General features: G+C 40.6%; 1 protein-coding gene across 2 annotated transcripts in view; it reads right to left on the bottom strand.

Moving 5' to 3' along the window:
* Window positions 1–26,985, bottom strand: part of WDR7 (WD repeat domain 7) — a 266,103-nt gene that overhangs the window by 89,436 nt on the left and 149,682 nt on the right. For both annotated transcript variants that reach the window (XM_040985029.1, XM_040985030.1), the window contains one exon: window positions 552–738. In XM_040985029.1, coding sequence (XP_040840963.1) covers window positions 552–738 — 187 coding nt within the window. The remainder of the gene's footprint in view (window positions 1–551; window positions 739–26,985) is intronic.

The following is a 26,985-nucleotide window of genomic DNA, read 5'->3' as shown; positions in this document are numbered from 1 at the left end:
ATGTTTACCACCGCAACCACTACCATCACCCTGTTACTCCGTACAGGTTGGTGAGCACGTATGTTTATCGCACTTTCTCCATCTCAGTTGGCCTCATCATTTTTATTCTTTGATCACCCCTTTCCTGGGTGATTGCCACCTCCTCCCCACTGTGTGCCAGATGCCCCAGGGAGCTGATCAACAATTCACACGAATGTGCAGGACTAAACCTCTACACTACCGGCCATGTAGCCCAACAAGAAGACAGCTCTGAGTGTCAAGCATATGTATCATTTTCCAAATAAATGATATGTTTATGTTATTAGTAATATTTCACAGTACAATAAACAATGTGAAAAACAATTTCATGGATCATTCACTGGTTCAGTGCTATATCAAAAGCATGTTAATACCAGAAAAACAGGCCTTTTTCACTCAAAATTTCACATGCTCAGATGTTTGCCTTTTTTCTATTACACATACACGATTTATAAATGATAACGTATAGTATCAATCTGAAAAACAACAAAAAAATTCAAACAATATCCAATTCCCTGGGATTGAGTACGTACTTGGCCAGCTGCTTTTCAGCATCAGCACAGAGTTCGAGAAGACCCATCAAAACAGCCGACACGTCCATGTACGGCTCCCACACCGTGAAGCCTCGTCCGATCAGGTCGATGGCTGTCCTCCGGATGGTGCTGTGTGCGGGCAGCTTGGGGCTTGGGGGCTGCAGCAGGAGAAACGTCAGCGCCTTGCCTAAAATGACAAAATGAAGTGTAGAAGAGCCACTTGATTTTTAAAAATTTTTTTCTAAAAAGCATACTTACCAATTAGCAATCATAATTTGGAGTTTTCACTGAAAGGAATTTTCACAAACAAAACTATGAAATATCTCAAATTTATGACTGGCTTGGCCATAGATTTTCAAGAGAAATAATTACAGTATTTTATATCATATTCTAAAGTAGCTTAAGTATATAAGAATTATAAATAAATAAGTAGTATAGTATTTCTTCTTATAAGAGTTTTACAAAGCAGAAATGGTTTGAAAACATGTGCTCTTGTACTTTTTGAACTCCCTCACCCTTACCATGGGTACCAGTGAAATACCCCCTGCAGCATCACCTCTCATCACACACAATGTTGGGGTGGCCGGCGGAGAAAGCAGAACGTACAGTTCAGAAAACCCCCCTTCTGAAGGCTCTATTTTCCTGTAGGATGTGTGATAGAACACACTTATATTAACTATGTGACAACTTCATACATGTTTCTTAAATATATTGAAAATAACACAATATGGCATCTAAACTCAATGAAGTAACCTAGATTTTAATGAAAATGTATTCCTGTTTGTGGAAAAAGAAATGGATTGCATAACTAAGGTGCAGGGGTCCATTTATTTCAAAAGACTTTTGGACATTCTAAAGAGAAATCTCCAGAGACTGTGGCTGGAAGAAGTGGGGTATGTGTGTTTCTTTTTTTTTTTTTAATTTAAGATTTATCTCCTTTTATTGGAAAGGCAGATATACAAAGAGGGGGAAAGACAGAGAGGAAGGTCTTCTGTACAATGATTTACTCCCCAAGTGGCTGCAACAGCTGAGTCAATCTGAAGCCAGGAGCCAGGTGTTTCTTCCGGGTCTCCTACACAGGTACAGGCTCCCAATGGGCCAAACTCAATGCTTTCCCAGGCCACAAGCAGGGAGCTGGATGGGAAGTGGGTCACTGGGATTAGAACCAGCACCCATATGGGATCCCGGCACATGAAAGGTGAGAATTTCAGCCACTAGGCTACCGTACCAGGCCCGTGTGTCTGTGTTTTTAAGAGGCAGATACAGCATAGCTATAGAACAAACAGTACAGTGCAGGCTACTAAGAAGAGTCCAGGCTTCAGGTGTGAGGCAGGGAACCAACCACAGCCCAGCTCAGGAAGGAATTCAGGGAGCCCCAGTGTCCTTATCTGTGAAATAGCTTTCACTCCCAGAGACTCCGAGTGTAAATTGATTCATGTCTATCAAGTGCAACTTTGCCAAGTGTCCAAAAAGTGTTCAAAAAGCTGTAGGCAGGGCTGGTGATGAATAATATATTGAACTTGTAGGTTTCCCAAATGAAGGCACACGATGAACTCTATGAAAGCATTCAGTCCATCTTACAGTAGAGCCCTGTTACTAAACAAGGATGCACAGAAATGGCAGTGAGGACGAGACAAGAAGGCCCCGTCAAGCCCAGATCAGGGTTTGTGGTGTCCTCTGGAAATGAGCATTCTGAGTTCCAGCACAGAACGTTCAAGAACCTGCCGAAAGCCCTCAGTCCCTGCCCCAGGAGACCACGTACAAATTTTGCCAGAGAACTCAAAGGCCCAGGCCTTGTGTTAACAAGTCCTTCGGTAAACTGGAAGGGTACATATAAAGAAAGGCTTCTCAAGCAAGCACCCCCAAATCCACACTCCACTTACTTCCATACTTAACTAAGTAAACACAGTAAGTCAGGTTTATTTATCTTGCTTTTGAACCAGAAAACTTAATTTAAAAAATTGATCAGCTGTTTCCTACATTCTGCCGGCACTTACGTGTCCCTTGTCACATGATATTTAAAAACAAGAGCATTTCTATCTATGTCGCCCTTTTCGTCGGCAACTTGGCCAGCGCTCTGGGAGTAGAAGATAGGTTTCGTGTAACTGCACCTTCCAAGCCAGCAAGCACTGCCTTGCACACAACCTAAGAGGCAAAACAGACATGCCTTTACTGCAAGCACAGTTCCGACACAGCTCCCTGCCCACTTTGCTGCACTGATGACACTGCAGCATGTGAGAAATGGACCACGCTGCTGCTGGGTCTTTACCTTGAGGGAGTAGTAGAAGCTGAAGAGAAATTCGCATTGCTTCTCTCTGCAGACATCCTGAGCCAGCAGCAATGAAGGCCACCAGTCTAAATGGTGGGGCTTCTGGACAAGTGTTCATTTTAGTAAGTAATACAGCAAAAGGAAAACAGTACTTACCAAGTACAATGCTTCGTAGCATTCCCAGTATCACCTTTCCCCACTAGCATTTCTCTGCTTAGCATGGGTTGGGGCAGTGCCAGGGCCTCAGTGGCCTCTCGGGGTCTGTGTGGTAGGCATGCCAGAGGCACTTTGCCTAGCACTCTCAAAACCATGCCCGAACATGAAGATACGCAGGGCTGACTTCTCAGTACTTCCCCCACTGTTTAGATGAAGGACGAAGGCGAGCACAGGGATGTGATCCCTTACCCTTTGATGAAATGACAACAAATCAGGACGGTGTGTCCAGAAGCCCTGTCCCACTGGCCTGCTCGGGGTCTGCTGCTGCTCCCAGCACCATGCCTCGCCGGGAAGAGGTCCAGCTTGGCAGGAAGTGCAGGGTCCCTGCAGCACCACCGCACTCTCCTTACACCACCTTCTACTTCATTCAACGATCTCATAAGTACAATTCTCCTGCAGCACCTCCACTTGTTTAGTTGGAATTACAGTCTCCAGGCAACATAAAGCAAGGATTCCTGCCGTCCTGGCAGGGCAGACGTTACTGCTCTCACAGTCCGTGTAGAGGGGATCAGAAGGAGAAGAAAGAAAAACTGCCAGCTCCCCACACAGGTTTCAATGTCCTAGTACTTTAAAATGCACTAGTAAGGGTATTGTCCCTCCCACATTCATCTCTGACAACCTCTTGTAACCAAACAGGCAAATTACAGAAGTTTAAAAAGATTCTTGATGTATGCTTTTGGACTCCCAGCCCTATTGATGAATAGGATGTTTATAATTTAACTGCTAACAACTCCAATGACACTGATGTTCTGAAAGAATAATCTAGACCACCCAACCTTCTACACTTCTTCAGCATACATTCCTTTGGGGTAAGAGGGAAGCCAGTGTTTAACAAGCAGCTGTGTGAAAATACAGGAGTGGGAATTTTGGCCTAGACTGGTTAAAAGGCCACACAGACATCAAAGACTTATCTAGGTTCAATTTTCAGTTCTGACTCCAGCTTCCTGCAAGTGGAGACCTTGGAAAGAACCAGTGATGCCTTAAGTAACTGCATCCCTGACACCCATGGAAAACATCTGGATTCAAATCCTGGCTCCTGGCCCCACTCAGGCCAGTCCCAGCCACCGAAGGCTTTTAAGGAATGAACCATCAATCAGGAATAATCCTTCTCTCTCTCTCTCAAAATAAAACAAAATAGATAGATACCCCTTCTAATTTCATATTCTCTTACTTAGAATTTTTCTAACACATAATTCCATATAATATATGTCACTTCCAGGACCGACCCAATTAATGAAAAAGCCAAAATATACCAGTGATAGTTCTCCTATTAGTACATTCTCATGACAAATTTGACAAATTTTGTAACTTTTAAAATATCTCTAATAATTTTTTTAAGTCTTTTCCATCCAGCAAAAATTATATTTTTAAAATAATAATTTATTTGTTTATTTGAAAGTCAGAGTCACAAAGACAGAGAGGGAAGAGATTATCAATTCCCAAATGACACAGTGGCTGGGGGCGGGCTAGGCTGAAGCCAGGCGCCAGGAGCCAGGAACTCTGTCCTTGGACGATGGGAAGATATCGTGGGACATCTTCCACTGCATTTCTACACAGATCGGAGTGGACCAGCGGGCACTCACACTGGCACCCCTGCAGATGAAAGGTGGCTTAATCGGCTATGCTAAAATGCCAGCCTCAAGATCGTATTTTAAATCTGTATCGGGCCCATTGCGATAGTGTAGTGGTTAAAATCCTCGCCTTACATGCACCGGGATCCCATATGAGCGCTGGTTCTTATCCTGGCAGCCCCGCTTCCCATCCACCTCCCTGCTTGTGGCCTGGGAAAGCAGTTGAGGATGGCTCAAAGCCTTGGGACCCTACAACTGTGTGGCCGGAAGAGCTCCTGGCTTCAGATTGGCTCAGCTCCAGCCATTGCAGCCGCTTGGGGAGGGAACCATCAGATGGAAGATCTTCCTCTCTGTCTCTCCTCTCTGTGTATCTGCCTTTCCAATAAAAATAAACAAATCTTTAAAAAAAATCTGTATGAGAGGGACTCTAATTTCATACAAAAATACATCTTTATTCCATGTAAGTGAACCCGTATTCTGTAGTACCTCATGAAGCAAGGACAAAGACTGCTGCTGTCATCTGCCATTATGATTGACGCCTCCATCAAAATCTCTCCAGAATGAGCTCAACTGGCCTGACATGCATCCACAGCCCTCCATAATCACGTTCCAATGTATTCATGCAAAGATTCATGGAACAGCTATTCACTGAGTATTGCTCTCCCTATCGCAAGTGCTGATGAAGCCAGAGAAGAACCAATTCTGCCCTTTAAGAAAATTCATTTGAATTCCAGAGTTGACCAAGAAAAATATTTCATTTTACTAAGCTATGAAGTGTATTGTAGTATAAGAACCAAGTATAAGGACAGAATTTAGTAGAGACATTTAACTTCACCCTGTTGATACAAGACAGCTTGAAAGCATAATTCTCTGTAGGAATTAACCATTAAACCAGGAGGAAAATGGAAAGAAAATAATTGAAGCAGAGAGAACAGCAGGAAATGAGACAAGACGGCATGATCAAGGAGCCACATCAAGTTCAATAAGGCTGCAAGTCTGGAGTGGAAGTGGTAGTAATGGAAAGGAAGAGGGCCAGGGCATGACGTACAACAGTGAGGCCTGAGGTAGGACAAGATATTAGCACCGGATCATGGTGCTGATCAAGGGCCTGAGGCTTAGCGGTTTATTTTGAAAACAGAGAAAATTTTAGGTAAAGACATGATCAAATTTTTACAAAGGGGCAAGACCTCATGCCTTTTAATCCTAATCCACCCCCACACGGTCAGATGGATTCAACAGCATCCTAGAATTTCTGAAGTTAGAGGACTTCGGACAGCTTTTGTTGGTGTCTATATTTGGGGGAAGATGGATGGGAAGCAACAGGTTACCTGCAGCCCTTGGAAAGCAGTCCAGATCTCAATGGCCTGTCCATGTGTTAACAACCAGTGCCAATCTTGGACACAACTTGCACATCTGCCACCATGCTGTATTCCTGGCTTGTCACCCAACTCCAGATTCAAAACTAGACCCTCCATGAGCCATCTTAAGCCCACATCCTCCTTCTCTGTATTAATTCCAGCTGCAGGTGCCAATCTCTCCCCCGAACAAAATGAAATAAATTATAAACTTCACGGACAAGACTCTTGTCACTGACGCAACAGCTAAAGACGACCATCATGGGGTAACTGAGTGGATCTAACTTAGCCCCATCGAGTGCAGCAGGCACACTGCGCGCAAGGCAGAGGGGGAGGGGTGAAAGACAAAAAGCGTGTGACTGTTAGGTCTCACTGCATCTCACTGGCCAGGAATGTATCAGACAATTTTTTCCTCTAGTTTCAAGAAAAGATTGGAAATGGGCATATTTTCCCATTTTCAATAAAACTGAGGTTTTGTTTACATGGAAGGGAAAAATGTTATGGGGTAAAGAAGTAGAAATAGCTGCACATCTTTCAAGTTTAAGTTCATCCCTTCTTTTAACACAACAGTCATTGTCTACACACTTCATAAAAATGATATATTAGTGGGCCTGGCATGATAGCTCAATGGTTAAATCCTCACTTTGCAAGCGCTTAGATTCCATAGGGAAGCTGGTTTATATCCCAGCTGCTCTACTTTCCACCAGCTCCCTGCCTGTCGCCTGGGAAAGCAGTCGAGGATGGCTGAAAGCCTTGGGACCCTGCATCCACATGTGAGACTCAGAAGAAGCTCCTGGCTTCTGGCTTAAGATCAGCTCAACTCTGGTTGTTGCAGCATTTGGAGAGTGAACCAGCATTTGGAAGATCTTTCTGTCTCTTTTTCTCTCCATAATATTGATCTGCCTTTCCAACAAAAATAAATCTGAAAAAAAAGATACATTAGTCTGCTGTATTTATTGTTGTGTTCAAATTCAATTTTTACTTACTTAATTATCTTTTCAATTTGTTGAAGTTTCCTGGATCATATAAATTTTAAAAAATGGATTTGTTTATCATAGGGCTTAGCACAGTACCTGAATTTCTATAAGTACCAGATACATAATTGCTGCTTTGACAAATACTTAAACTTCACCATATAAGCCCAGAACAATCATCAAAATTATGCACAGATCAGAATTTTCTATCACCATGCAACAAACCCATGTTGCCATATAGCAAATTATCCACAGTAAAATAGGGAAAATATAAATAATGGAGTAAGTCTTTTGCATAAAGCTAAATGTATTCCATCTGGAGGAATGCTTATTTTGGGTTAGGGTCTTATTACCTTTTTGGTGAGGTTATGTTTCACTACTATGGTAGTGAGTTAATTTTTTGAAGACAAAATTATATATTTTAACATACTGAATATATTTGGTATATAGTGGTATCTTACAATGTTTATATGAAGCAAAACAAACGATTTTAAAATCTACTAAGTGCCTCTAACTTTATTTTTAGGTGTTTTACTGATGTATGATAGCATCACCACAGGTAAGAAACGTCTTGTCCCAGGATTCCACAACCTTCCGTCTCTCTCTAAAAATCATGACCAGTAACCCCCTTAGTAGCTCCTGGCCTAACAGTGGCAAAAGGCTCTGAACTCCAACATTACGGGGTGGACTTTGGCACCACTTAACCTAGGGCCATCCTCAAAGCTAAATTTGCAAATCAGCATCCTAACATCCTCAAAGGCGAGCATACAGACACCATGGCAGCTCTAATTTATAGCGAAGATTTGGTGTATAGTACCTGTCCCCCTGCAACGTCCCCCGCACCTGAGTGTGTCCAGCCAAATGAACAAACAAGTGACCAAAACATACACCAATGCAGAAACTGGAAAACCAATCCAAACAGAGCAAAACCCTTTTAAAAAATAGAAAGCACTAAAATCCAGCACTAGATAAATCACAATTAACTTGAACCCTCTGGCTGTTGGAAAACTAATTCTGTTGTCATGCAGTCAAGAGTAATAACCATAGCTCATATTTTAGTGCTATTTTATCTCAAGCTTTTTTTTTTTAAATCTCAATTCCTCTATTTTTGTTATCAACCCTCATCTTATGTTTTTTAAAAGGTGTTACAAAAAAAGAAGCAAGAAAAAAATTTATACGTTGCTGTAGCAGCAAAATCCTAAAAATGAGAAAAGGATTAAAACAAAGATAGCCTCCATAGGCTGCAGTTATTACACTGACAGGATTATACTTAGCTAATGTGTTGCTTTGGAAAGATGAAACTGCGTCCCAATCATGAACTGACTAATAAAAAGCCAACGTTTAAAATTTTTAGTCATGATGGCTAGGCCACACACACACACACACACACACACACACACACACACACACACACACACACCTTTCTTTACTAATGCCATCACTTAGTATCACAAACAAAGTTGTTCTGATTTTCACAAATCACTGAGTCAATTTACTAACGCAGTCTACATTAACTGAAGGCCAGCTAGAGGAGGACTCTCGACTACGAAGAAATTTTGTTACACACTTATAAACATCACTTGTTTGGTAATGAAAAATAATTTATACTGCTATTTCACTGTTCCTCCTTCTCATATTTTCTAGTACTAATATTGGGATTTAACCTAATGTTGATGCCTTCAGTTCCCCCCACAGCACATTGAGGACACAATAGACACACAACAATACACCACTTTTCTTACACACACACAGACACACACACACACACACACACACACACACACACACACACACACACACAGAGTCAATTACGGCCAGGTACAGCCACCAACAGATCATTAGCTGCTCGTACTTTTATTTTCTGACTAGCACAATTTTTTTATTTAAAATTCAGATAAACAGAGATGAGGAGAGATGGAAGGAAGATCTTCTGTCCACTGCTTCATTCCCTAAGCGGCTGAAATGGCCGGAGCTGAGCCAATCTGAAGCCAGGAGTCAGGAGCCAGGAGCCTCCTCCAGGTCTGTCACACGTGTGCAGGGATGCAAGGTTTAGGGCCGTCCTCGACTGCTTTCCCAGGGCATAGGCAGGGAGCTGGATGGGAAGCAGGACTGCTGGGATTAGAATCAGTGCCCATATGGGATCCCAGCGCATTCAAGGTGAGGAGTTTAACTGGTAGGCTGTCACACTGGCCCTGACTAGCACAACTGTAAGGCATGAACATTAATTAGTTATATACTATGTTTTTATCCAGTTTCTATTTATGCAGAAATGGCACATAATCAGAAAGGCTCATGTTAAAAGGTTTAAAGTCAGGTACATTTTACCCAGACGTCCACTACTTAATTTTTACTTCCTTGATTAATTTTTTCCTATGTTTTCCTACCATGCTTCACTGAAAGCCTAAAGACCTCTCAGGAACCCAGCACTGGCTGTGTGTCTGGAGCCAGAACACCTTGCCCACTTTCTCAGAAGTCCACAACAAGCAGTGGCATCTGACAGTCACCAGTGAAGCACGGAACACCTGCTGGGGAAGGCCAGGTCACCTCCCTGGTAAAGTGCCAACACGGCCCAGTGCAAGCTAACAGCTTCTATGGCATCAATCCTGATGAGAAGCTAGTGATTCAAGGGAAGAGTTTTAAGAATTAGACATTAGGGCAAGGTGAGCATGACTTAACAGGCCAATCCTCAACCTGTGACCTCAGTACTTCATTTGGGTGCTAGTTCATGTCCCAGCTGCTCCACTTCTGATTCAGCTCCCTGTTTATGACCTGGGAAGCCAGCAGAGGATGGCTCAAGCCTTAGGACCCTGCACACACATGGGAGACCTGGCTCCTAGCTTCAGCTCAGCTCAGCTCAGCTCTGCCCCTTGCAGCCATTTGGGAAGGGAACCAGCAGACAGAGAGCTTTCTGTCTCTCTTTTCTCTGCAAATGTCCCTTTCAAATGAAAATAAGTGAATGAATCTTTACACACACAAAACGAGAGAGAGGAAGGAAGGAAGGAAGGAAGGAAGGAAGGAAGGAAGGAAGGAAGGAAGGAAGGAAGGAAGGAAGGAAGGAAGGAAGGAAAGAAAACAAAATAGGCCAGACTGACCCTCTCTCCTCTAACAGCCTAGGAAAAGCACCCGCGTGGCGTAAGTGCTTGAGCCCCTGCCAGCCACGGGTGAGACCCGAAGGCAGCTTCAGGCTTCCACTCGGCACAATCCTGGCCATGTTACGGTCGCCATCTGGAAAGTTAACCAAGGGACAGAAGACCTCTAACTCCCTTTGTAACCCTTACTCCCCAAAATAAAAATAATGATAACAATGATTCTTTTTTATTAAAAAAACAGAAGCTGGAGTCAACCATGTTTATCAAGGGAGAATAGAGTTTTCTTACTGAAATTATTTTATAAAATTTCAGAGAATTTCTCTAACATTCTTGAGGTGTATGACTACTCTTACTCTCGAGTGGGTAGAAAATGTATGTAACCATTTTCTTGGCTTTTGGTCACTCCTAGGCCAGACCTGCTTAACGCAAATTCTTTCCTCATGCCTGAAAGAAAATCACAAATGGAGAAACAGCCACTAATCACTGTTGGCTCTGAAAAGTAGGGAAGGGAAAAAAGGTCATATTAGAAAAAATACTTTAATTAATAGCTCAATTACAAGAAAATTCCTGTGGGAGAACATATTATATGCACTTTAAGCCAAATGAATTTATGATGATTTATGCCATTACAATGAGTGCAAAATGAATTAATAATGATTGGCCACTTATTTCGAAGTGTAACCAAGTGAATGAAGCTTTTTTCCACTTGCTAATGTCCATCAAAGAACAAGGATGGCAGAGTGCCATCTAGAATTCTATTCCTTTGCTTTATACACTTGATTTGATTAAAAACAACTCCAATGTAGTCTGCGTTATTCAGGGATGTGGAATAATTAAGAAGCATCTCTATAACTAATGTCTTGTAGTAACACAATTATTAAAGACTGCTTTGTAACATTTTACATCTGTACTGCATGAAAACTAAGTCATCACTTATTCTGACAAAAAGCATACAGAACTTTGTTAAATCATGCAATTTATTTTTTTTAAAGATTTTAAAAGATATGAAAGGTAGAGAAAGAGGAAAAGGGAGGGCTGAAGGAAGGGAGGGAGGCAGGGTATCTTAAATTCACTGGTTAATTCCCCAAACGGCCACCATGGCCAGGACTGGAAAAGACAGAATCCAGGAGCCTAGAACTCCATCCAGGTCCAGACTACACGGGCGGCAGGAGTCTAAGCACCTGAGCCATCTCTGTGCCTTTACCAGGAGCAATATCAGGGAATTGGATTGGAAGGAGAACAGTTGGGATTTGAACCAGCACTCTTAAAGATGCTAGTGTTATAGGTGGCAGCCTAACCAGCTGCATAACACTGGTCCCAGGAAACTGATTTACCAAAGATAATGAAAAGCTCATTAATGTAGTGTCAGTTTAATCAAGATAGTCCTAATTCAAAGAATAGGTGATATGCTGTTTCCTGTCCTATAATGAGAAGTGAGGTCAGAACTGTGTTCTAGTGCTGGACAGTTCCAGTCCTGGCTTCTCGGCTACTGATCCAGCTCCCATTACTGTGCCTGGGGAGGCGGCAGAGGATGGTCTAACTCTCGGGTCTGTACTGATGTAGGAGATCCAGATGAAGCTCCTGGCTCCTGGCTTCTGCCTGACCCAGTACCAGCTGTTGTGGCCATCTGGGGAGTGAACAAGTGGATGGAAGATCTCCCTAATTCTGCCTTTCAAATAAACAAGTAAATCTCTTTTTAAAAGAATATAAAATCCAAATTACTTTGGATTCAAAATACATTGTTTTTTGTGTTTTATTGAATTTCAAACTAAGTATGCCATGCCATCCATATATAGGGAAATTTTCTTGCTTTTGGTATAATGTATAATGTACTTTGGATGGTGGACTAAATACAAGAAAATCTTTCCTTCCTATAAATAAAGAGTATTACTTAATGTAACAGCCTTGTTGTTCCTCGGGGAAGTTAAAGAACGCTGTTTGTTAGTCTAGGGATCAAGAATAAATAAATAACAAAAGCAGATGTTAATAAGGTCAAACAGACATTTAAAATAAAGATCTCTAATGTGTCTAGTATTGAATAATCCAAATATGTCTGTCCTCCACCCTAAAGGCAGAAGACAGCTGAACCACATGGCTCAAAGCGAATGAGGACGGGAGACAGACAACAGCAGAGCAGGGTTCGTGTTCTAGCTGACAGATCCTTTCATTCACTCAGCATTCAGATCGCCTGCTTGGTGCTAGGCACCATTTTCAGCCCAGGTCAAAAAGGTCTGTGCTCCAAGGAAGCCTATGTTCCAGCTGGGACATAACCCCGAAATGAAGAAGCAGGTACATGAGGCAGGGCAAAGCAGAGGACGGCTCTGGAGAGCAAGCACAGGACAAGGAACCTATAGAAGGTGACACCTGAACAGCAGAGACAAAGGAAACCAGAGAAGGGCCTGTGGGTGTCTTCCGGAGGAAGCGTAGAACACTCCTGAACAGGACATCTTGGGGACAGCAGGAAGTTCAGCGTGGCTGTGGGTAGGGAACAAGGGGCAGAAATGGGACACGAAGTCACAGAGGTGGCTGCAGGGTGGATGGGGCAGGATCCTTTAGAAGTGGGGATTTATTCTAAGCTGTGGAAGGTTATTTAGAGGACAGTGTTGTGGTCTGATTTCTGTGCAGCGGGTGCTCTGCACAGAACAGCCTGTGGAGGGGACAGGGTCAGTTGGGGTGGTTTTTTTGATGGTTCAGGCTTGGACCATGGAAGATGGGAAGTAGGAAGTGTCTGAATTAAGGATTTAACACAATTTTTTAAAGATGAAGCAGATAGGATTTGTCTAGGGAGCGGATATGATCAACACAGAAAGAGAAACATGAGAATTTCACTTCAACAACAAGGAGAACTGTACCGGTGTTTACTGAAATGAGAGAGACAACTGAAGAGACAGACTTTTTTCTTTTAGAGGAAGAGATAAGTTCAAAGTTTAGTTTGGATATTTCAAATGTTAAGTGTTTTACCCCAGCATGTCTCGTCATCAGAACATCTAGGTTCAAGTGCCAGCCAGATGCCAGTTCCTGCTAACGTGCACCTGCAGGGCAGCAAGTGATGGCTCGGGTAATGGGGTTCCTGACACATGGAGAAACCTTGATTAAGTCCACATGAATTTTCATAAGGTGGAAAAAATAAGTATCAAGGCTCAATGCAAGTGGCTGGTGAGGTAGAATAAAAGTAGGAGAGAACATCGCCACAGAGACAAAACGAAGGAGACTTCCAGCATCAGCACTGCTAGACTGAACACACACGATTCTGTGACCCAGACAAGACCTGAGAACTGCGCTATTACACTCAGTAATGCGTAATTCATGACACCCTGACTGAAGAGGTTCCAGTAGACAACAGCTGGAAACACCTGATGACTGTAGCTTCAGGAATGCAGGTGCCTAAGAGACAGGGGCGGTAACAAAGAATATTTAGCTTGGAATGTATGCCATCATACAAGTTATTTTTGTTTACTGTGATTACTGGTAATGATTTGGTGTCTGTGTAAATGGAATGATGAAAAAAGCAGATATGAGCACCTCTAGTTCACATGACAAGTATTTCACAATTAAAGCATAGTAACATCTCCTGTTCTATTCACAGCCCCCATTAATCTTCTCGGAACCTGATCACCCCTTGGAACCAACCAAGCAGAAGCCCGCAGAGGCTAGCCTTTCCGTGGACCAAACACCCTTTAACACAGCAGCTTCATTCCTATCTGATTTCTACAAGTCTGTACTTTACTCCCTTTATTCATCCACACATCATCATACATCCTGTTGGAGAGGAATTGCCAGGTGGGTCCCAGGGCTCTAAGACACTGACGGGTCTCCCCCAATCAATCACCTTATTAATTCAACTGCAGGTGCATCTCAGTTATTTTTATCCATTTGCATCACTACAGAGTGCTAGGAACAAAAGGGGCAATAATATTTTCCAAGTAACACCATCAATGTTAACCAAAAAAACTGATTAGAAATAATGCATTTTCTGTAACTTCACATTTTTTTTTTAAACAGACAGACTTATTTTTATTTGAAAGGCAGAATTAACAGAGAGAATCTTCCATCTGCTAGTTTCACTCCTCAAATGGCCACAATGGCTGTAGCTGGAGATGTAGGAGTTCCTTCTGGGTCTTTCGTGAAGCTTCAGGAGCCCAAGGTCGAGGGCCAATCTCTGCTGCTTTCCCAGGCCATGAGCTAGTCAGAAGTAGAGCAGCTGGCACTCAAGCCAACACCCACCTAGAATGCCGGACACTGCAGACAGATGCTTAACATGCTATAATGCCATGGAAAGGCTTGCATAATTGCTTATTAAGAAAGAATTCACACAAGCTAATTAAGAAAGCTATTGTTGATAAATCTCAAAGTAATTTTATGGGTAGTCAAGAGGAGATTAAAATCATATGAAAAATTACTTGCTGCTCTAATAATTATAGTAAAGCATTAACTAGAACCAAGAATTGCTGGAGGTTGTTAACCCTTTGCAAATATAAAATATCAGAAATGGTATGTCCCTCACAGACAGTAAAGATCAAGTAAGCTGTGATAGGGCAAATGAAGTAAGTCTAGGAGCAATGAACTCAGAATTGCCTTACATGCTGTAAATGGACAAATAACCAACATTCTCAGTGCAAGCACTTTAAATGTTTCAGTTCTACACATTTATTTTATTGAAGTTGAGTAAGGGAGGGAAAAAGATGAGCAAACAAAAGTCACTCTGCTGCCCGTTTCTCAGTCTGGACATCTTTGTTTAAGCTTTGACTTGGCTTAAATGAACGAATTAATATTGACAAAAACATCAACTAAGCTAATGAGTTGTTAGTTAAGGCAATAAACATGTCACATTAGAGTCAGCGCAGTAAAGAGGTAATTAGCCCTGGAAAAGCCCTGCTGATTGGAGCTGCTGAGATCCTCTGCTCTTAACCTGGGAGTCCATTATCTAACCCAGAGGTGGTGGCTATGTTAATGGGCGCTCGCCAGTCAACAGTAGCCTTGCTCCAGCAGCAAGCCTGCACATGGAATTCGGGAACTAGAGGGATACTGCTGTGTTCACAGGACAGCCATCAGCAAAATGCCATGAAGATATGAAGCTGGGCTCCTTCAGGAATAGAAGCTCGTGTTAAACAAAGAGAGTGAGCAAATCTTTGACCAGGGAAACAGCACGGGTATAGTGTATTCTTTAAACAAAAGGATTTGCAGCAATACATTAAGAGACATAGAATATGACAAAGAAAAAGTGATTTACATCACAAGATGCTTTTGCCCTTGCAAGACAGGATGCTGTGATGCCTTCATGATCAAGCTATAACACGACAAATTCTCAACTTCCAAAGATCAGATCACTAAAAGTGTTATACAGGAAACGTATTTGGTTAAAACAGAAAAGAAACAGACATGTGTTACTGTACTTCTAAAGCCTGTATATTTATATGAGATTACCCCTCATAGCAGATTGCTCTATAAAATCTGTGTCTTTTGGAATCTCTTGCTAATTTTACTGATTTGGCTTCAGGACAACTACATTTAGCATCTTGAGGTATATATGCTTAGAAACAAAACCACAGATGGCTGTAGGAAAATCACAAAGAACAGGGTAAAATTCTATACAGCAGTTGAGTTGAAATATGTATGAATAAAACTCTCATAAGCTATTATATTACTGAAATCAAACAAAAGAGCAAATAGGAAACTACAACTTCAATTTGCATAATCTTCATGTTAACTTCCAAAAAAGCATCAAATATATGCTAAGTTGGTTTTGCTTCTAATGTCATAATATGCACATCTCTTAAAAAGATGCAGATATTAAATATGCATAAAACAGACTGGAACATCACAAGAAAATATTTCTCTTTCCCTTGGAAACTTGTTTTTTTCTTTGGAGCTGAAAATGGCATGCATACAAGAACTGCTAATTCATTTTGTGTGTTAAGATAATTTTATGCAAGTTGCTTTTATAAAAGAAGAAAACATTCCATCTTAACCAAGTCACTGCACATGTTTGATAAAAGAAATGGCTAGCTATGGAGCTTTCTGTCATCCTTACGCCCATGAAGGGTGGGACGTGTTCGTCTGGGTGTGCAGGAGGAGAGACAATGGGACATTCACCATACAGTAAGTCAATACAGGCTATCTTTTTTCAGGCTGAGTAATTTCAAAAAGGACAGGAAGCAATTAGCTACCTCATACCTTTTGGCTAGTGTATGGTTTAATATATATATTTTTAGCTTTAAATACTTACTTTACCTCCTTTTTACTGAATTTGTAAAATGGCTGCATATGTCTTAATTTTTATGTTAATTTTATATAATAAAATTCTGATAGAAAAGCTCTATAAGAGTCTTCATTTTTCAAGAGATGTAAAAATTAACGCAAGAAAGCAAAATAAGAAATTTATTTTTCTGTGAATCTGCCAATGACAGCTAAGCAAGCTTGAAATATTACAGTATTTACTTTTTGTAGTATATGTAAGCTCTATAAATACGTGTGGATGCTTAAAAACTCTCCAGAAGCAAATAAATAAGGTTGCCATAATATTTTTATGACCCTGAACTCATGTATAGATTTGATTTGTAGAATTATTTGTATAGAAATTTAATGTTTAGACAGTATATAACAGAACAGGCCCAACCTTTCTACCCATTTAAACATATTTGCAGAAGCTGACATTTATCAAATCATGATTCACAATAAGAGGGAATATCATGATTATAAGGGAGCATGAAGCCTTAACTGCAACTTTTTAAAAACCAGTTAGACTCTTTTACTTTTATTATTAAGTTAGCTTACAAATTCTTGGGGTACGGTGTGATCATTCAACACACATATATAATGAGTGATGATATATCCGCTTAGCTAGCATCTCCATGTTCTACACTGCTGGGATCCGTGCAGTGGCGTGGATGACACGAAGGTGTGAAGGGAACAGCTCCCCTGTTGGCAATGCCACAAGGAGCTTCCAGCTGTTCGGCAAGGTCTAGCAGATGTCTCTCCAACCACCTCAATGCAGTTTTCACCACCTATTGGATGGACACTCAATCACCCCACTAAGAATTCTGTAATCTACTAAGGCACTGTTATTTGCCCCTGTGAGATGGTTTTTGCAACCGATGAGAGCTTGGGAGTTAATGTTGCTGATATTGTCATGGCAAGTGTGCTTTTAACTGCACACAGGAGTGCAATTAAGCCCATGCTGTTTCTGGACACCTTATTGTGCGCCTACCCATTGCCATGAAATCTGGCCGAGACATTTAAGCATGCCTTCTGGGAAACAGCTTGATAAGAATTTTACAAACTAATGGAAGTGATGGGAGCATGAGTTGGAACTGCTACGGCAAAAAACATAGTTACTATGACCCTAAAGGTTAGCTGTCCGTGCAATTCTTTGGAGCATAGAAAATGTAGCTGCTTTAACCGACTTTATAATTTTTTGGCTAGAGGAATTATATGGTGCTTTTATTAATATTATAGAGATATGCTTTTGATTATTGACTGTTTATGGGGTTGTAGAGCCTGCAGCTGTAGGGGGATTTAGTGTTTGAAACTTTTTGTTTTGGATCTTTATGTTTTTTCCCTTTTGATGTATTTCTCCCATTAACTGATAGATAAGTTGTAGAAACAGAAATGTGGGAACATATTACGAATTAGTAGGTAATCGCATCTACCTTGGCTTTGGAGTCCTGGCTGCTACTGCTGAAGAATGACTAATGGCTTGCTTTGAAGAAACTGATCATAGTAACTTACAGAAGTATCTTTAAGAGCACCTGGTTGACCATGAAGTAAAAAATTAATTAATCGAACATTTGTGCATGCTCATCTAGTTCTGAAGTTAAAGATAGTAAAATCAAACGTTTGTGTGGAGATGTGTGATGTGTCTAAGTAAATAAAAAGGACAGCTTCTTCTTGAGCTGTAGCAAGAAAGCACCAAGTGACAAGTGTCTGTGCCTTTCCTTTTTGCTGACTCCACACACCCTTCTTGAGCTCCAGACTCGGCTGGAGCTGGCCTCTGGCACTACAGCACTCAAACTTTCAGACTGATAATAATTACATGGTATCTGCAATACAGTGGGATATTTCACATTGTGTAACAGGTATGGGACAGAAATCTGGCAAAGCAATGAAGCCTCTCTTGAGATACCCATACTCCGCGTTGGAGTGCCCAATAGTGGGTCAGCTTGTGGTCCTGATTCTACCTAAATGCTAATGTATACCCTGGAAGGCTCAAGTATTTGGGCCCACGTGAGAGACCTAGATACAGTTCCCAGTTCACACTTGGCTATCTTGGGCATTTAGGGAGTAAACCAGTGGATGAAAAATCTCTGTTTCTCTGCCTTTCAAATGAAAAAAAAAATAATAAGTGAAAATGTCCCAAGGGATTGTTTGCTTGGGGGTTCTTGTCTTCACATAAGAAAAGGTTTCAGATGCAGGAAAGAAAGTAGTGAGATAGCAAAATTAAACAACAACAACAAAAACAAAACAAAAAGCACATTTGGCATGTGAAGCGGCTGCCTGTGACACCAGCATCCCAGAAGGGCACTGGTTCAAATCCAGGATGCTCCTCTTCTGATGCAGCCACCTGTTAATTGGGCTGGAAAAGCAGCAGAGACAGCCCAAGTGCTTGAGCTCATGCCCCATGTGGAGAGCCAGGAAGAAGCTCCTGACTCCTAGCTTGGCCTTCCAAGCCCTGCCATTAGGGCTACTAGGGGAGTGAACCAGTAGATAGAAGATATCCCTCTCTGTTTCTCCCTCCTTCTCTGTAATTCTGGTTTTCAAGTAAATAAAATAAATCTTAGAAAAAAAAAGATGCCACCTCTGACACCAGATCTTCCTCTCTGTCTCTCCTCCTTTCTGCATATCTGCTTTTCCAATAAAAATAAATCTTTAAAAAAATAAGTATAAATAAAATCTCAAGTAGAAACCATTACCAGTAAATATGAGACAGATTGTATTTCTTCAATTGTAACTTGTAAAGACACTAATCTCCAAATCCAATATAATAAAATCAGTAGGAAACTAAACAGAAACCTTAAATTTATCTTAGAATTGTCATAATTAAAAAGAGAACTGGCATAAGGTACAAGTCGTTCCACTCATCCGGGTAACACAGTCCTTAGAGCTTGGGTTTAATTTTTACTTTCAGTCTTTTTTTCACCAGTTATGCCTTCTACATCTGTCCAAACCTTTTTTATCTTGTGTTACTATTAAGTTTAGAAGTAATTAGATTAGGAGCAAAGCTTTTCTAATTAATAGCTATTAAAAAAAGCTACAACTTGGGCCCTGTAGCATGGCCTAGCAGCTGAAGTCCTCGCCTTGAACGCACCAGGATCCCATATGGGCGCTGGTTCTAATCCCGGCAGCTCCACTTCCCATCCAGCTCCCTGCTTGTGGCCTGGGAAAGCAGTCGAGGACGGCCCAGAGCCTTGGGACCCTGCACCCATGTAGGATACCCGGAAGAAGTTCCTGGATCCTGGCTTCGGATTGGCATAGCATCGGCCGTTGCGCTTACTTGGGGAGTGAATCATCGGACGGAAGATCTTCCTCTCTGTCTCTCCTCCTCTCTGTATATCTGACTTTGCAATAAAATAAATAAATCCTTTTTTAAAAAGCTACAACTCTGAAAAATACATGACACTAAAATTAGGTTCTCCATCTTCACATTCAAGATAAACACATTGGGGTCAGCACTGTGGCCGTACTGGTTAATCTTCCACCTGTAAGCACTGGCATTCTAACTGGGCACCAGTTCATGTCCCGGCTGCTGCACTTCAGGTCCAGATCTCTGCTTATGGCCTGGGAAGGCAGAAGAGGACGGTTCAAGACCAGCGAACTCTGTGCCCCTGGGGAAGGCCTGGAAGGGGCTTCTGGCTCCTGGCTTTAGAATGGCTCAGCTCCAGCCATTTGGGAAGTGAACCAGCGGATGGATGATTTTTCTGTCTCTCCTTCTTTCTGTAAATATGCCTTTCAATAAATAAATAAATAAATAAATAAATGAATAAACCTCTTTAAAAAGAAGATAAACATTTGTAAATTTACCAAGTCATTAGCTATAATGTATTGACTAAACTTTACATGTAAAGGTAGGAATCAGTAAATAAAGAATTCTCATGATGATATATTATAAATTAGATGCATTGTCTACCACAATAAAGTGGAATCAGACTAATCCCAAACAAAATTCTTAAATAATTTAATTTCTCCCTAATAGAACAAAATGTATGCTCTTGGCTAGTGTGAAGTCTTTGGGAACTACGTGCTATCTATAGAACTTGAAGTTGACCAAACAGCTCCAAATTCAACAGCAGAGTATGCAAAGTTCAACTCTTCAAAGAACAACAACAACAACATTCACCACAAAAATGAAAATAATTAAAAATATCAAACTTATTACAGTTTTAGTGACAGAAAGACCTCAGCGGCCTATCAGTTCTAGAAAATATCAAAACATAAAGCCAATTATGAGAGTTACTACCTTAATGATGGATGAAGTACTTTAAACAGCCTTATAGACAAAGACGTCATTAAGCACAAAACAAAGGCAACTAACTAGCACCAAACCACCAGCACACATGGGCATTACTGTACGTGTCAAGACACCTGCCTTGTTAGTTAAAAGCAAGACAGGCAGCAGAATTCGAACTAAGAATCTGCTGTGCGGGGTGCCATGAAGGCAGCCACATACACAAATGTGAAAGAACCAAGTTGCAAGGATTGATATTATCCTAGACACAAAAACACACTGTTCGGTGAGGGAATCATCTGTTGACCAAAACATGTTGTCAGCGCAGAGACAAGAATCATGCCTCCGCCCCAGCACTGAAGGCTTGTGTCATGCATCACTCACTGCCCTTCACTTTCCTTAACGGCATCCCCATCTGCTTCTCGTCCAGTTGTTGTCCATTGGAGCTCTGCCTTATATGATTTGCTTTAATGACCTGGTGCATTTCCAAATCTTAGCACAGCTGACATGTTACTATCAGGTTGAATTACGTGAAAGTGTCAATATTTGGCCATCTTTTTCTCTTTTTTTTTTTCCTCCATTTCTGTCTTTCAGAAATGACTCATGTGGCACAAGTTAATAATGGATACTGCATAGTAATTATAACCCCTACACCTGCAACCTATAATCCCAGGGAGTATGCAACTGTCTGCACTACAGATATACAACTTAAGGAACAAAGCGCTAATATTCCCATCCTTGTGGGGCATTTAAAAACTATTATATTTGCTTGAATAAGCTGTGTGCGTGTGTGTGTGTATCTCCATAAGGCAAATTCAACTTTGTAGTGACACGAATTCAACATGATTGACAACCAATAGCTTCAGCATGATGATTTCTGGGCAATGGAAAGTGCTTGAATGACATACTACATACCGCTGCTGTGCTTTGGGAGTGGCCACATCAATATTTTACGACTTGTGCTACTGCCCAGAACTCTTTTCTTCCCAGAAGCGCCAGGGCCTGCTCCACTCAAACCAGCTGCTGGGTGAAGCCCTGAGAGGTCCTAAGGGCTGACTCCAGAGACATTCCCAGCTGACTGCTCTGAGAAGTGATGGCCAGTCAAAGTAGAATTCTAAATGAGCCCGGCCTTAATACATTACCTCCTTTTAGCACGAAACTCCCTTCTCATGTTTAGAAGTACAAAGAACTCTTCACCTGCCAATAGTATTTCTCCTTTAAACCATTCAACACAAGAACACTGGTAAATCCCCTGCTTACAGTTTTTATTCTTTCTCAACTCTCAGAAAGCTGTCCCAGCAAACTGACAACCACAGCTAAAATGGATGGCACTGCAGCATTTTACAACACATAATGGAATGGACTGCATTTTCTATTTTGGAAAAAAACACATTGTAATGTCCACTGGGACTGAGGATAAGAGATGATAGGAACCATTTCTTCAGTCTGATAAAGTACCTAGTAGAAGGGCCAGAAATCCATAGCAATTAAAAGACAAATAAAGTTAAATATAGAATTTGTATATCTATTGTACATTATAATCAAAGATCTGATCTTACTAACAAACCATTAATTATTCTTTATCAGCAGCATCCCTACAAAGTCCTTTGTAAGTGATGGGACATTATGAGGCTGCTGGAATGCAAATTCATGGGCAACAGTTGGCAACAACCATTTATATATCTGAAAATGCAAAATGGGATTAGCTGGACTTACTACACAAAGGACAGGCAAAACATATTTTTTGAAGCCCAGCCCTCTTTTTCAAACCTACCCTTTCCAGTAGCTACAAATCTTATTGTCTAGAAACCTGCACAGCCACCAAAAGGGTACTTCCCAGAAAGAAAATAGAGAACAGTTTCTTGGTTGACATCCCAAAACATAACAACATTACAATAACTCAACTAAAAAAAACTACTTATGAAGAAATTATTAGCATTGTAAAGAACCAAACGGAAAATCAAATTTGAGTCTTCTAAAAGTTCTGGCTCATGACACTGTATTTGAGAATTATCATGATAAATTACTCCTTCAGGCCATTTAACAATTTGCAATGTGCCGGCTCCAAATCCACTCTCTCTGGCTCTCTGTTCCCCTCTTGTAATACTGGACTGGACTCTGTAGTTCCTGCCAGCTGGCAGAAAGCTCCACTTTGTCAACAGAGGTCAATGCAGGGATCTTGCAAGGACAAAGATGCTTCTCTCCCAGGCAGCTCTGGCTGCCACAGGCCCTGGAACATGGAAGACTGCTTCTACACAGGAGCTGGGACCAGTCCACTCCTTCCAACACAAGTAGACTGGCTGTCGTGAGCAACTCTGACTGCCACCCCGCTAGGAACCTCTGGACCAGCCAAGTGGCCTTCCTTCGAAACAGTGAGTTACGCCCACCCCCATCCTCTAGCAAGTTCCTTCTTCAAACACAGGCCGAGTACCTCCCTGCCAGGCCCCACTTCTGAAGACGTAGTCAGAGCCTTGGGGCAGAGCCTCTCCTCTCCTCCGCCCCACCTTGGACCAGGCAGGAGCTGTCATTTTGCATCTATTTCTAGACAAGTAGGCGTTTCTTACTTCTTTCAGTAGTTAACAACTTACTGCTAGGATGAAAATTTTTACCTTAAAATGGCTCTACTTTGGTAGCAGAGGTGTTTTCTGTCTCCTGACTGGGTACCCTTTCCTTCCTCCAAATTTCCCTTCAAGAATTATTAGGCACCAATCATACATTATCCTAAAGAAACTGTTCTTACTGTATGGCTTTACAGTGTTCTACAAGACTGTACTTCCTTTTTTCATTAAATCATGAAAGAATTCATTTCAAGCCCTGTGAGAGATCAAAATGCCTAGTCCAATTAAACACACCCATGTAAATAACATTTTGAAGCACGCAGTAAGCTCCCAGAGTTATTTCTAAAATTATATGTTTAACAGTATGCCAACACTTTAAAAAAAGAAATGAAAAAAACTCGCTTATTCTTGAGATTTACATGAAATTGCTAACAGCAAAAGCATCTATTTCTTAGACCATTAGAGATGGTCAAGGTCGGTTTCAGGCTTGTACAATTCTCAAGTGATTTTACCAGTAAAATATGAAAGGAAAGCCAACAAATGAAAACTATGTTGTATTGGAAACTAATTTCCATGCGTGGGTCCCTTTAGCTTAAGGAATATAACAGCAATAGCATAGCAATAAGCACATGCAGAAGTAGCACAAAAATGCCTTAAAAATTTCAAAAATGTACAGCGGTTCCTTAGAAGCACAGTATTATAATTGAAATAAGAGTTTTTAAAACTTTACTGAAGATGAAATGAAAGCTTATTTTTCCCCCAATAATGAGCAAAAATATCTGTGTATGAAAATATTTATTCTTTCATTTTGTTTCAATCTATTCCATGAAATTACCCCAGAGAAAAACAAACCTATTTAAAAATTGGATTACAGGTAAGAAGCACTGTGGCTTAACAGACATACACTAAAGCTGACAAACGACTTTCTGTTTGAAAAGGTACCCAACAATTCAATGATATATGTTAATAGTTACGCATCTATTTTAAAATATGTAAACAGGACTATTAAATTTTCTACCCACAGGTTATATAGCATGCTTGGATATTGAGATAGCCAGTGGGGAAGAAAAGCAGAGAAAAATCAAATTGTTATTTCCAAAAATCAAATTGTTATTACTTAAAAATGTATTATAATAACATAAAACATTAATCTGTCTTTATCTCTAAGAAGAATGCTTGTCTCTATCTAGGTCTCCTACACTCTTCCTATTTTTGTGTAAGTTTTATAGACACTTGGTTAGATTGCTGTCTTGATATTTTATGTACTGATACTAGAGCACAGGTTGACTTTCTTATTATTACTTAGCTCTATGGACTATAATGAGAATTAAATTAGCTACTATTGTAAAGTGTCTAAAGTCTATGTATGGTTCACTGTTACAGCTACATTTTCCATTAAACAAAACTTAGCATGTATTTGATTTATCTGTGAATTTAATCAGTCTAATTTTAGAATAATTTCTGCCTAGTTATTAAAAGAAGGCTGCTGAGATTTTGATTATGCTTGTGTCTGATTTACATATGAATTGAGAACTGAAATCACCTTATTATCCAAGCACTTTTTAGACACAGACTGAGAGAGGGAAAGATCTTCTATCACAGGTTACTCTTCAGTGGCCACAATGACCAAGGCGAATTCTGAGGGAAGTAAGGAGCCTGGGACTCCATCGGGTCTCCCACACAAGTGACAAGCACTTGAGCCATCATGTGCTGCTTCCCAGGCAAGTTAGAAGGGAATGGGAAGTAAACAGAGCAAAGAGGATTTGAACCAGAGCTCCAATATGGGATGCCAGTCCTGCAGGCAGTGGTTTAACCCCACTGTGGACAATGCCAGTCCCTGCATCTCTATTCCTAGTTAGGGGATTTTATTTGGTAACTATATTTACTGAGATCTTTTTAATTATTTTATTTTTAAATTTAAGCATTTATCATTTTGCTTTATTTCAATTACACAAAGTGTACATTTAATACCTAATATAAATAAAAATATTTACATAACAGTATTTATATATTACATATTATAATATACAGAGTAATAAAATTTTCTTAGAAAATATACAAGTGTAGCTAGTAAACATTTCTTACTCCCTAATTCTTTTGATTATTGGGTAAGCTGAAAATGTTTTGTCACATTGCCTGTATTTTTCATCTTGGATTTTAGGATATTTAATTAAATTGAAAGGCAGCTCCACTTCCCATCCAGCTCCCTGCTTGTGGCCTGGGAAAGCAGTCGAGGACGGCCCAAAGACTTGGGACCCTGCCACCACATGGGAAACCTGGAAGAAACTCCTGGCTCCTGGCTTCAGATTGGCACAGCACCGGCTGTTGCTCTCACTTGGGGAATGAATCATCAGACGGAAGATCTTCCTGTCTGTCTCTCCTCCTCTCTTTATAACTAACTTTGCAATAAAAATAAATACATCTTAAAAAAAAGAAATGGATTGCTTATAAACACTTGAGATTGTAAATGTCCATTTCAACATTGTTTTGCTACATATCATGAATAATGAAGTTCTAGTTTTTAATTGTAATTCCTCCAGCGCCACAAGAGTCATGCACTAGCGTCTATTCATACAAGAATGATTTTGATTCCTGTTTTCATCACTCTTGTGATGCACTTTTATTTTTGTAGCATGTTTGGTAACTTCATGTTGATGAAAAATTATTTTCACCCTGTTGAGGACTGTGCTCACTGGTTCTGTCTTTTAGGAGATATGTAATGGAAGTGTAGCAAGGACTGATATGTTCAGATATGGAGACAAAGTACTCTATGTCTCTAGGCATACAGACCAAAGATGGACTTCCAGTGAAAGAACTGAATACATCTTAATTGTAGTAAGATGATGGACTCTCTGACAACGTCCATGCCCACGTTGTCAGGAAATATCTCAATAAAAGCATGATGGACTTGTGACTGTTCGTGAAGGACATTCATTGTAAAACTAGAGGGGACATCAATGGGGGAGGGAAGGGACCTCGGGGAAGGGCACGGGCAACCCTAGAGCTTATGGAACTATATCATAAAACAAAACAAAATGTTTTAAAAAATTAAAAGGTGTTTCCAAAAGCATCACTTTTTGTACATTTTAATTTTGTTAATTAAAAGAGAGAAAAGCAATTATTTTCAAACATGTCTCTTACTGACTGGGTACCATACATCTTCGAGTTTTATATGAGATCTAAATCTATGCGTCCATTTGCTAAGGCACCAGCATCCCATACGGGTGCTGGTTTGAGTCCCAGTAACTCCACTTCTGCCCCAGCTCTCTGCTAATGCATGTGGGAAAGCAGCAAGTAAGTGCCCTTGCACTCATGTGGAAATCTCCGAAGTTGTTCCTGGCTCCTAGCTTCAGACGGGCTCAGCTCCAGCTGTTCCCGCCATTTGGGGCATGAAGCAACAGAAAGAAGATCTCTTTGTCTCTGCAATTCTGACTTTCAAACAGATTTATAAGTCTCTCATTTTGCCACATTGACTAAAAAGTTTATGCTCAATATTAGTAGTAAGAATTTCTATATCAGAAAGTGTTTAATGGGGCATGATGAAAGATGATATGGCTTTTAGTTTTGGATGTAATATGCTACATTATGCTAAGGAAGTTTTTTTCTACTCGCTGTTTATTAAACCTTTATCAGGAAAATATTCTGAATTTTACAAATATCATTCTGATTTTATGTTGAAATAACCATAATCTTTTTCTTTGACCACTTTTATACTCTTCATATTGGATAGTGTATCATATCATAAACATCGGGCCAACAGACACTGCACCTTCACAAAGATTAGCAGAGTTATTTCAAAAGCTAGACAAAAAAGAAAAACATCCATTATGATATAAAATATCAGCCTGGCTAGTACTTGTTCATTATTGCAATTATTCCTTAGTCATTACTCATTACTTCAGTCAATGACATAAACTTCTAAGTGGGTAGAGTATAAGTTTTAAAAATAAATTGTTCAGAA

This window comes from Ochotona curzoniae, unplaced genomic scaffold (genome assembly GCF_017591425.1).
Source record: "Ochotona curzoniae isolate NIBS_2020 unplaced genomic scaffold, NIBS_Ocur_1.0 contig_43, whole genome shotgun sequence".
In the NCBI taxonomy this organism is placed as follows: Eukaryota; Metazoa; Chordata; class Mammalia; order Lagomorpha; family Ochotonidae; genus Ochotona; species Ochotona curzoniae.
This window is presented reverse-complemented; position numbering and strand designations above follow the sequence as displayed.